The 12517-nt window shown below is 36.6% G+C and overlaps 1 protein-coding gene across 1 annotated transcript in view; it reads right to left on the bottom strand.

Moving 5' to 3' along the window:
• Window positions 1–12517, bottom strand: part of LOC107081857 (ubiquitin carboxyl-terminal hydrolase 28-like) — a 49111-nt gene that overhangs the window by 7095 nt on the left and 29499 nt on the right. The window contains exons 13-19 of the mRNA XM_015370185.1: window positions 12008–12078; window positions 9550–9778; window positions 7615–7950; window positions 5076–5197; window positions 4341–4616; window positions 1493–1588; window positions 965–1143 (exon numbers count right to left, since the gene is read on the bottom strand). Of these exons, the coding sequence (XP_015225671.1) occupies window positions 965–1143; window positions 1493–1588; window positions 4341–4616; window positions 5076–5197; window positions 7615–7950; window positions 9550–9778; window positions 12008–12078 (1309 nt within the window). The remainder of the gene's footprint in view (window positions 1–964; window positions 1144–1492; window positions 1589–4340; window positions 4617–5075; window positions 5198–7614; window positions 7951–9549; window positions 9779–12007; window positions 12079–12517) is intronic.

Raw genomic sequence — 12517 nt, 5'->3', positions numbered from 1 at the left:
CTATTCTATTCCATTCGATTCTAGTAAATTCAATTCCATTCCATTCTAGTAAATTCTGCTCTATTCTATTCTATTCCATTCGATTCTAGTAAATTCAATTCCATTCCATTCTAGTAAATTCTGCTCTATTCTATTCTATTCCATTCGATTCTAGTAAATTCAATTCCATTCCATTCTATTAAACTCTATTCCATTCTATTCTATTCTATTCTATTGCATTCCATTCTATTACCTTCCATACTATTAAATTCTATTATATTCAATTCTATTAAATTATATTCCATTCTATTCTAGTCAATTCTATTCCATTCCATTCTATTAAATTCTATTCCATTCCATTCTATTAAATTCAGTTCTATTCCATTCTATTCTATTCCATTCCATTCTATTCTCTTCTCTTCTATTCTATTCTATTCCATTCTAGTAAATTCTATCCCATTTCATTCTGGTAAATACTATTCCATTCCATTCCATTCTATTCTATTCCATTCAATTCTAGTAAATTAAATTCCATTCCATTCTAGTAAATTCTATTCTATTCTATTCTATTCTATTCTATTCTATTCTATTCTATTCTATCCCATTCCATTCTAGTAAATACTATTCCATTCCATTCTATTAAATTCTATTCCATTCCATTCCATTCTATTCTATTTTATTCTATTCTATTGCCATTGAGTCGATGCAATCAACTGGTGAACTTTGAATCAATCTTGAGATGACTTGTTGTGAATTTGCGCTATATAAATAGACTGAATTGAATTATTCTATTCTATTCTATTCTATTCTATTCTATTCTATTTTATTATATTATATTATATTATATTATATTATATTATATTATATTATATTATATTATATTATATTATATAGTTTGATTTTAGCATCATCCCACACAGAGATGATGGCTCTTAAAATTTGACCCAACCCGTCCAGCTATCACAGCCAACAAGACTTTGCTCACCTTTCATCAAAGCTGAGGTTGCGGTCTGTAAACTGCTCCAGCAGCGTCCTCTCAATGACACGCTTGGGCGCCTTGTTTTGAAAGAAGTAGACCAGAGCATGCTGCAGACGGGCATCCTCCTGGGGCGTGATCTCCTCCTGGGAGAGTTCATACAGGCGGGAATACTCCTCATGAAAGGCCTGCAACAACAGCAGTTAGCATGTAAGTCAATGTGTATAGAGGCAGAGAAAAACTAGCAACATTAGAGGAGATTTTGCATTATGTAAAGCAAACTGACTAAAGTGATAGATGCAGGGATTTGACATATTAAAGATTTGAATATGCCTTCAGAAAATTTGACATTTTCTGTTAAGAATTTGAAACACTTATTATATTTAAAGCTGATTTAAGTGTGCATAAATTCAAGAAACAACAAAACCGTCATGAGAAATGTTTGTACTCTGAGTAGGCTTTACACTATCCCATACATGTTGTGATTTTTCAGAGTTAACCCGAAACATAACGATCTTAAAAATCTGCTTGTCTTACCCTGATGAGGCCAGCCTCAGGGCCCTCTTTGTCGAACGTCTGTCTGGCCTTGGCTATGGCCAGGATGACACCTTGCATAGCTGGAGTGAGCATCATCTAGGAAACGACACATTGAGGAAAACAAAGACAGGAAATTTCACACAGAGCAACAAACAGTGCACACACAAAGTGAGAAAGCAGATGATTTGTTTTACCTTTTTTTTGTCTTAAACTGTGTCTAAATGTGTTTAAATTTAATGATATTAAAGTAAAACTAATTGGGAAAAACACTGAGCCTTTTTATGGCAGCAGTTCCTTATCCTGACCATTAATGTGTCAATTGTGAAAAAGAAAACTCACCTTTAAAGAACCGTGTTCAGTGTGACTAAATATCTAGATATCTGGGGTGTGACAAGACGGAGCAAACATACGCAGTGAGAACATAAAGCAATGATCTAGAGCGTATTTTTTATGCGATAGAAAAAGAAAATCAAAGCCATAGTTACCTAAAATCACTGCAAAAAAGTTACTACCATTTTATCATCACTTTTAATGTCACACACTAACTAACACAAAATGAATAGCCCTTTTCTGACAGTACTTTGCACCTTATATAGTGGTTTTAAATAACCAATCAAAGATAATAAGGAATAAACTCTTAAACTGATATAACAGCTGCAGTTTTTCCAGCGAGCCTTTCATGGTATAACCACTGATCTGTATTTACTCACTGAATTGCTGATAGCTTCTTGGTAGCACAGGGTGCTGCGAAGTCACCAGCCGCCATATTGGTACTCCCTAATTAGACTGGTTGGATTGTAAACAATACGTGCAGGGGGCTTAAGACTTTTAAAATAAACATAAAGTCATCACTTTGACACACTTGCTGTTTCCTAGTATCAGCAGATTACTGTAATATATGGTAAAATATAGAAAGTAAACATTGCATTTTCAGCATGAAGTCAATGAAGTCTATAAATCATGTAGTATAACATATTATACAAATCTATAACAACAAAATTAGTGTGTTAATGGAGCATTCACATTCTCATAATCTGCTAAAACTGATAAATTGATGATGTACATTAAATATACATGTACTAATTACATTGTTATGCTAGTTACACCACATTAAAGGCATTTTTATGGCGCGATTCAGTGGGAATGGGGAGTACCAAGATGGCGGCAGTTACTTTGGTTTTTTTCTGTCTATCAGCAATCCAGTGAGTAAATAGAGAATTACTATTGAAAGAACCAACAATTTTCTTTCAGATTTGTTTTTCCTGTTATTAAGTTGGAAAAGGTTCCTTCTTGTTAAAAGGGAGTTTTTCCTCTCCACTGTCGCTACAAGCATGCTTAGTGCGAGGGATTGCTGAAGAGTCAATGAGTCGATGCAATCAACTGGTTTTGCTTAGATAGAAAACTTTGAATCAATTTGACTGGATGATCTGGTGAACTGGAAAGTGACCTGAGATGACTTTTGTTGTGAATTGTCACTATAGAAATAAACTGAATTGAATTGAAAACTAGGTGGGATTTTCTATTTTTTCTGTAATCTTCCGTATATATTTACATCCCAAATAAGATAATTTATCCATTCTTGTTTTGATAATGTTTAGATATTATTCTCTTGTTGTCCTTTAAAAATTTCATTACATTTCCTACTGTAGATAATGGTCAAAAATGATAAGTTGTCGTTTCTCAAAGCTTAGGGTTAGTCAGTTAAAGAGTTTTTATTTAGCTGGAGACAAAAGTAACTGTTAAACTGAACTTGACTGCTTTATTTATTAACAGTAAATACTCCATTTTAAGTCTGTCATAATATTCAAACAGAGACAACAGTTTGTCCATTTGGTATGAATAAACCGAATTGAACTGAAAATAAAAAATGATTGTTGGAATTAAATTTTTTTGGTAACATCTGCAAACTTCTAACTTGCTATTTTGAACTGTGCATAATTCTATCTACATTAATAATAACCTCCTGAGACCCAGAGAAAAAAAAGTTTTTGAATTTCTTTTTTTTCTACACTACATGACTGGAGTGAAAAAAACATCACTACAATTGAAAAAAGTTGAAAACATGTTTTTATTTATTTTTTAGAGTATATCCTTTGGAGAGGACATCGGGACTCTCTTGTGGCAAATATGAACACATTTCGAGGCATACATTTTCCTCTGAACTCTGACAATCTGACATCATTTAAGCCAGTGGTTCAGATTTCCAGGCACCTCATTCAACTTATCATAAGCAAGCTGATTTGTGTAGTTTAATCAGATGTGTTCGTTCTGTTTTGGTTTGTGGTAGTCAGTAAAGCAGTTCTTCTTCTTTGAGATGCAGAGGTATATGTTGCATTTGATGCACTTTATGTAGGTTTTTCCAGTGCACCCTTCTGCTCTGCACCTGGAAGTATTAGGATTGTCCATCATCTGTGGAAAATGGACAGCTCCATACTTTCTCACTTCCTTATCTGGCTACCCAGACCCAGTTCAATTATGAGGAGAAAAAAAACCCACAGCATGATGCTGCCATCACCATTTTTCAATTAGGTCTTGGAATGGGCAAAATTACCTGGGATACAAATGTTTCATGTGGTCATACCAGAGCATAGAGATATCAAAGTTAGGAATAGTTTTGAATTTATTAATTATGGCTTATGTTTTTATTTAGCAATGACCTTTGAATGTTTTTTGGTAATCTACTTTTTGCAACATTAATCCAACCTTCCAATGTATCTTCTCCCATCCTTAGTAGGTGTGAGTAGATACTGAGGCATTAATGCATTCATTTTAAAATTTATTCATCACTTTTTGAGTTTACATAGGTAACTATGAGGTATGAGATCATTTTGTCTGAACCCTTCCTTACCTCCTCATTGTATCCATCAGCATCCGCCCTCACCATGATCCTCCCCACATTGGGGATCTCCACCTCTGACACTTCATTCTCAGCCTGCCTCTGCCTGGCTGGGGCCTCCTCCTGCTCCCGGTGTCGCCCCTCGTTTTCCGGATCTGCTTCCAGTCCAGCAGCCTCACCAGATGCTCCCGGTTCATCATTTGTCTCAGAGCTCAGTCCTGCCACCTCCGCGTGCACGTGGAGTCCAGACGGTTCCTGATTACTAACCTCTGCATCGGAGCCAGAGGTCTAAAAAAAGGAAGTGAACAAAATTCGATTTAAAAAACATATGACAAGTATATTTAAGCAAGTGAGTTTCACGGCAGATATCTAAAAACATCTAAACTGCATCTAAATTTCTATTATATTCACTACAATTCAATATGGTTTATTTCAACAGAGCTAATTCACAACAAAAATAATCTTTACAATCAAATTAAAAAACAGATTGGATAAATGTTTTCTATCTAAGGAAACCCAGATGATTGCATCTAGTAAATGACTTTGCAGGATCCGCTCCTCCTGGAGAAGCATGTGGTGACAGCAGCCTGTCTAAACTCAAAACGACCTTTAATGTGTCGGTCATATACAAAACCAATGAAGAAGACCCTTGCCTCAGATACTTGCTCTGTGACCCAGAACTTTTAACCCACTTTCCAGTGTGATAGAATATCAGGAGGAGGGTTATAGACTGAAGGACTTCCCCACCTGACTCTGCAGCTCAGCTGACTTTGGGCTTGATTCCAGGGTGTCGCTGACTGCAGGGGTGTCAGTTGCATCTGCTCGGCATTCTGGACTTGCAGATGGGGGCAAAATCTCAGGAGCCTCTGCTGTTCAATAGGATGTGAAGAGGGCTGGATTTATTATGCATGTATGTATTATTAGTTTTGTAAAATAAGTATGTTTCATTTCATTATTTATATAAATAGAATCAGTTAGTCAAGCCCACATGGCTCTATGGAAACAAATTGTTAGAACTGGTTGTTCCAGCCCAGAAAAACCTTTACATGTTTTTAATAGCTGGTTATGAGTTGCTTCCATCCCCATGGAGGAAGTTTGGTCTACTATTTTTGGAAGAATATTTTTGGATGTTCTGAAGCAGCAAAGCAGCCTTCCATCACTCCACCACTACCATGTTTAACTGTAGATATGATATTCTGTAGAGCATGGGTCTTCAACGTTTTCCAGGACAAGGACCCCCAAACTGATGGTGAGATGGAGCGGGGACCCCTAATTATATATATTGAATGAAATTGTGTTATATCCAACTGGTCCTATTGTCACTCTATTACATATAAAGTCATTTAACGGAAGTAATTTCTCCTTGGGGTTATTAAAGTATTTCTGATTCTGATTCCTGGTTGATGGGTTAGGTGTTGTGAATGAAACGGTGCCCAGCTTAAAAGAGCTCCTGTGTATCGCTGAATGCGTGCATTGATGAATGAAAGACATCTTCCGCCTCCATTTATCTGTTTAATACAGTGTGTTTAATTCATGTTTATGTGGATTTAAAGACTTTTCAATAAGTGGAAAAATTGCAGGGGGGAATATTAAAAAAAGAGTGTTATCAACCAAAACTTTTGCGACCATCATGCAGTACCTCCGTGGACCCCCTAGTGGTCACGGACCCCCTGTTGAAGACCTACGCTGTAGAGTATATAAAATCATACCTATAGATAGTGTCTAATTAAGTGATTGAAGAGTGTATGTTATATAACCTCTCTTAGCACAACAGGCTTAAAAGTGGTTGCCATGACCCAGATGGCTGAGAATTTGCACAGAATCACATCCAGGGGTGGATTTAGGAAATTTGGGGCCCTAGGCAAATACAGGTATAGGACCCTCTGGATTGAGAAGACAACACATAAAACAGATACAGGAATTTTAATAGAATAGACATCCATTATTTATTCTACCTATTGTCCCTCACTAAAATGGCGACAGCAAAAGTAAATAACCCAGTCCTTCTTTTCACTGTAGACAAGCCATGATCTGCTTATCTGTTCTCCATTTTTCATTTGGATGAAATAAAAGCTGGAAGTAAATATGCGGCCATCTCCATTTCTCAGTTCTTCATTAGAAAGGACACGCAAAAGCTTGATGTTTTCCACTTCAACATGAGAGGAAAAAACAAGACAAGACAAAAAAAACCCTACCTAAATAATTGATTTCTGGTCGTCTGTAGCAAATACAAACAAAATTCAAACTTAATTTTAAGATGACCTATCTTCAATATTGTAAATATGATATAATGTTTAATAATTGTTAATCTCTTACTCAACGGGTGTCAAATTTGAAGCTGAGTTTGCTGCGGCAGGGGTATTACCGCCGCAGTAAAGAAGCCGCAGTCACTTTGGATAACTTTGAGAGCAGCTTTCTACTTTCCTCCTTCTTTTTCCTCTTTTTAGCACTGATAGGGTAGCTTCTTTTTGTTAGGAATCCAGTGTGTGTGGGCTGTGTTTGTTTTTTTGTGTTCTCTCCCTCCACCACCGGGTGGCGCCCTGTTGTCGTTGGTCCTCCCACACACCTGCGGCTGGTTGTGCTCATTACTGAGGACTCTTAAGCGGTGTACTGCCGCTGCCTCGACGCCAGAGTGTTTGCCAGTTTTGGGTACTCTAGCCAAGCCGAGTTTTGCTGAGTCTAACCTTGTTTTTTGTCTTTGCCTTTTTGGCAGGAAGTCATCCTGCAAACTGGATGTTTTGGCCTTCTCCCCCTGGAAGGATTGTTTTGAGCTTCACACTGAGCAGGGGATTAATCTCCATACGACCCGTTCAAGTTCTCCTGGAAATCGAAGTGGCAGTCCGCTCCATTGCTCCTCAAGGAACCAACCAAACCAAAAACCTGTCCGCTCTCCAACTAGCCCCCCAATCTCCGGATAACCCCCCCGACTGGATTCTGGGAAGAGAGCCTTTTTCTACTAACTTGAGTCCCGTTCATCTCTGATTTTTGCAAGACGTTGTTCAAAGTTCCCACTGACCCTGAATTTACTTCTGAACTACCCTTCTCATTTCCAGTTCTGGTGCACCAGCTCTCTGAGTTACCCTGGATCAACCTGATTTATTATTTCAATAAACCTGTTAAACTTTTCCTCTGGTTCTCTGAGTGGTTTCCTGCATGTGGGTCAGATCTCTTAAAAACAAGTAATAGCTGTATTAAACCTATATGTGAAAGGAGTTTTATGGGGCCTAATGGTAAATCCGCCCCTGATCACTTGATTTAACTTGTATAATTTGTGTCCGTTGCATACCTTCAGACGTCGCCCTTGCATCACAGTCTGCAGCTTTCTCCTCTTCTGCGCCTGACTGTGGCCCTAAAACGGCTCCTTGGTCCAGCTCTTCAGTGGAAGGTCCAGACTGTGGTGCCGGCTCCACAGGTGTTTGCTGTGTTTTCTCCACAGAGGAGCTCGGAGGCTCCGCCGCGGTGGCAGACTCTTCCTGTGGGGTGGCAGTCTGGCAGAACTGCTCTTCCCATTCGCTGAGCTCTCGCTGGAACCATCGGTTATCTTCCTGAACGAAGCGTCTGAGGGCGGCCGGCAGCGAATCCATGCCATGAAGTACCTGGCCTGTCTCATCATCTGTGTCTTCTGGGTGGATGGCACACATGGTTAGGTCAAAGGTTCCCTCAACAAACCCTACACAACACCTAAACAACATCTAAACTTGAAATGAAAGTCTTGATTATTTTTTTCAGATATTATAATCCTATAATGTAAACCAGTAAGGAACTTTCTAAGAAGATATATAGAAACAAATAAATTTTTTAGATCTGAAAAAAAAGAAAAAAAATTGTAAACATGAATTAAAAACCAATGAACAAGAATGATGTCAGGTTTCTGTTTCTGTTATGTTTTTCTTTTGAGTATTCAGTCTTTCTTTATTCCTTGTTTTCTAGTGTTTAGTTTTCTTTTCTCCATGTTTTATAGTCCTAGTTATTTGATTATCATTTTGTTGTTATTTCCAGTCTTCCAGGTTTCTATTTGTTGCTCTCTGCTGCCCTCTTGTGTTCTCCTTCTTCCCTAGCTCTTTCCCTCTCTTGTTCTTTGCACACCTGCTCCCAGTTTCCTCATTAGCCCCCTCTTTGCCTGAGTCTCCTTTAAAAGGCCCTCTCTCTTCAGTTCCCCTTTGCTGGGTCCTCGTCAAACATGCTCCAACTCCTTCTCTCTGTGCCCTCCTCCTTATGAATGTGATTCCCCTGTTGTCTCCATGGTTTCTGGTACGTTTAGACTAGTTTTCATGTTTTTGATTTTTTGATTTTTGGACTCCTGGTTTCATGTTTGTTTGGACTTTGTTTTTTTTTGGATTTTTGGATAACCTGCCTCTTTTTTCTGTTAAGTCATTATTAAATCCACAAGAGATTCACCTCTGCCTCGCTGCCTCTGCTTTTGTGTCAACTGACCATAGCCTAATCGTGACAAATGAATTACTACATAATATGGAAAAGTATGCCAATTTAATTACACCGATCTCAACCTTTGAGCTGTAAATCAATAAATATAGTTTATTTTGTACACATTAACATCATCTCAAAAAAATTAAATCCTATCAAATTGTACCTAAATTAATGCTTAATAACGTAACTTTATAAAAATACATGTTAAACTTCATATGTCCCAAAGCCATTGATGACTATGAGACACTGGGTAGTTATATTATATTTAGAAGGTTGTTGATGCATCAACATGGAGGAGCTGCTCTACCATATTTAAAAATAAATACAGAAATAAATAAATTCTCCATGAATAAATAAGCATCCAATTAATTGCCCCCAAAAATACAATAAACAAATAAATGTAGGTAGAAATTAAATTATAGTGAGACATAAATGTATATTTCTCTTTTAATTAGCTTCTTTATTTATTCACCTTTGTAATAATTACCTTATTTATTTATAAATTAATTACATATTTTTTAAGTATTTATCTATGTGCATGTTATAATATTTTTGTTGCTTTATTCTGCCTTTGTATTTTTTTATCCTATTTATTTCTGCATGTCGTTTTTACATTTCTGTTTGCATTTCTGCCTCATTATGCAAATGAGGAACGGTGTGTCTTAGAGGGTCATCTTAAATCAACAGTGTCTATATGTAAATATGATTGGAGGAATTAAATTGATGTATCCATCAGTGTTTTAAATAAAATCAGAACTAATGATTTTTGGTTTAAGTGAGGCCATTTGTGTACCTGTGATCAGCTGAGGTAGTCTGTCATCAATGTACATCAGGCAGTATGCGCTGGCGTTGGTCATCCCACCAAAAGAGTCTCTTTCAAGCTCCTCCCACGAAGACTCTGTAATGCTGACGTCGTTGTACTTCATCCAGCGCTGGTTAGCGTGGTCATAGATGTAAGCCCAGTAATGACCTGCTGATGCCTGACCTTCATGAACAAGCACTGCGTGTAGTCTGTAAGGCACCTGTTGAAAATAGCATTTCTTTCAGTTAGAAGACATTATTCTACAACCAGTGTTTGACACATTACAACCACAGACTTTATGTTTTTTTTTTTTTTTTTTTTTTGGGGGGGGGGGGGGGGGGGGGGGTATGTAAATAAGGATAATGTTTGGTTTTCCAAGTAAGTTAAAAAAAATAATCTAGTCCTTGAGCAGTGGCGGCTCTAGACCAAATGTACCAGGGGGGCAGGAGGGGGCCAGCGTGTTTTCATGGGGGCACGGAAAAGCATGAAATAAAAAAAACAGGCCAAGGGATACAAATAAATTCAGATAGCTGCATGAAGTGAAATTTCTATTCAATTAGGTTTCATTAAAATTCTAAATGTTCTAAGGTCAATACTGGAAAAAATCCAAATCTAGATAAGTTATTTTTTCTTAAAATAAGTGCATTTGTTCTTGGATTGAGGAGGTAAAAGAGACATTTTGCCAATGGAACAAGACAATTTACACTTAAAATAAGACAATGCAATTGCCTTGTCTTATTTCAAGTGCATTTTATCTAAATATCTTATTTTAAGAGTAAAAATACTCATTCCATTGGCAAAACACCTCATTTACCTACTCAAAATAAGGGTAAATACACTAAATTTAAGAAAAGTTTACTTATTTCTAGATCGTTTTTCCAGTGTATACATTCAGAATTTAGGATTTTTACTTTTTTTTAAAACTTAATTTAAGTCGAAATGACAGTTTTCTATAAAATCTGAATTAGAATTTAAGAAAAACTGTTAAAATTAGCTATAAAAAGTAGAGTATTTTTTTTTTACATTTGTTTTGGAAAAAAACATTTAGCAGATGAAAACTGGGATCCTATCTCAATACCACTTATGCTATGTTTTTAAACAGTTAATAAAACAGAATTTGTAAAGAAAAAAATAAAATAGATCCAAAGGATCTATCAGTAACCCTTTCTGTTTCTGCACATATCATCATTAGAATTTCTTTGAGTATTATGTCTTCAGTACAGGGGACATAACAGGGGCCAGGACATGATCTACAGGGGCCCTGGCCCCCGTTGGCCCCTGTCTAGAACCGCCCGTGTCCTTGAGCACACTGAAAACAAAATTAAACCAATCACAGCAGCTCTTTGGATGCTTTCTCCTGGGTTAGACAGTGATCGGTGTAACTGGGGATTCAGTGGGCTCAACCCTTGAGTAACCAGAAGGGGGACGGAAATTAGTTTTGTAAAGCAAAAATAAAATGCAATTTCAAAAAGGAAATTTAAAATGCAAGTTGGAAATGGATTAAGGGAGGGGTCTTCAACGTTTTCCAGGCCAAGGACCCCCAAACCCATGGCGAGATGGAGCGGGGATCCCCTAATTTTATATATATATATATATGGTAAGAAACGTTAAATCAAACTGGTCCTATAGTCACTCTATTAAAGATTATGTCATGTAATGAAAGAAATTTCAATTAGTGGAAAAAATTGCAGGGGGAATTATAAAAAAAAAAGTCTAATCAACCAAACCTTTTTAAATGTGTGTTTAGGAAAGCTATTTATAATCAGATTTATTAATTTTGGTTTTTAAAATTCCATTAAGAAAAAGATTTAGTCCTTGACTTTGGGCCTATCTGACTCATTACTATATTTTGATCTATTCCAAAAAAAGTAAAATAAAAACAAAACACTAGACTTTGTTTTCCAAGTTTGAAAACTTGAAAAACAAAGTCGGTTTGTTTTTTTTTTACTTTTTTTCTTTAAATAAATGATGAGAATCTTCACCAGCATATTTTGGTACAAAACATCTAATTGTAGCTTTGGATGTATTTATTTAGTGTCTCTAACATATTATCTAACCTGGATTTTTCTGTATTTAGCTTTACTCCTTAAACTGTGGTTCCTTGTCTCCTCTGAAAAGAAGCAACCTCCTAATGCTGCCACTACCATGCTTTACTCAAGTAATAAGGTATGAAGGAAATTCTCTATTGTAGATGTAAAATTTTAAAGACATCTGAGCAGATCCCCTCTCCCACATGTTTGCTGAATCCTTTTGATAGCTTTGGCAAACTTCAGATTGACTTTTTACGGCTTTCCAGGTACCACCCTTCTTGAATGCTAACAAATATCCTGTAAACCGATTGTCCCTTTATAGCCGCGAATCAGATAGGTGTTAAAAAGTTAAGGTGGTGGAAACCTTTTGCAAACCAAAGCTTTTGAAAGCAGAACTTCAGTGAAAAGTAAAGTCTTACCTGGCAGAGACTGTTGTCAGAGTACATGCCCTCCAGTGTCTGTGTGAGCTTGTCTATGCTGGTCTTTAGCTCTGTTGCACAAAAATAACACACAGTGAAAACAGGATCTACAAATTTATACCTCTGAAAAAACAAACAAACAAGAATTTCTGCTTAAACCTTTGAATACATGAAGAGCTAAAAATATACAATCATCCCTCTTTACAGAAAGTGAAACTCAGAAATCATAAAGATTCATTACATGCAGTCTTGCTTGACATTTTACATACCCCCCCTCCATGAAAGAAAATGACCAATTCACTCTAGGAATTAAAATAACACAAAACTGGAAAAAGTAATACAAAATAAAAATTTGCTAAAATATATTTCAGTAAAATCTAATATTGATTTGGAATTCTTGTTTAAAAAAACAAAAACTGTCTCAGAAAAATTAAAGCAACTTGCTCATGATCAGTGAACCAACATGCAACCAGTCAACAGCTGCAGAAATCATGAACATTTCCTGGACAT

Source organism: Cyprinodon variegatus, unplaced genomic scaffold, assembly GCF_000732505.1.
Source record: "Cyprinodon variegatus isolate N-32 unplaced genomic scaffold, C_variegatus-1.0 Scaffold43, whole genome shotgun sequence".
Classification (NCBI taxonomy): Eukaryota; Metazoa; Chordata; class Actinopteri; order Cyprinodontiformes; family Cyprinodontidae; genus Cyprinodon; species Cyprinodon variegatus.
Note: the sequence above shows the minus strand (reverse complement) of the source record. Positions and strands in the feature narration are given on the sequence as shown.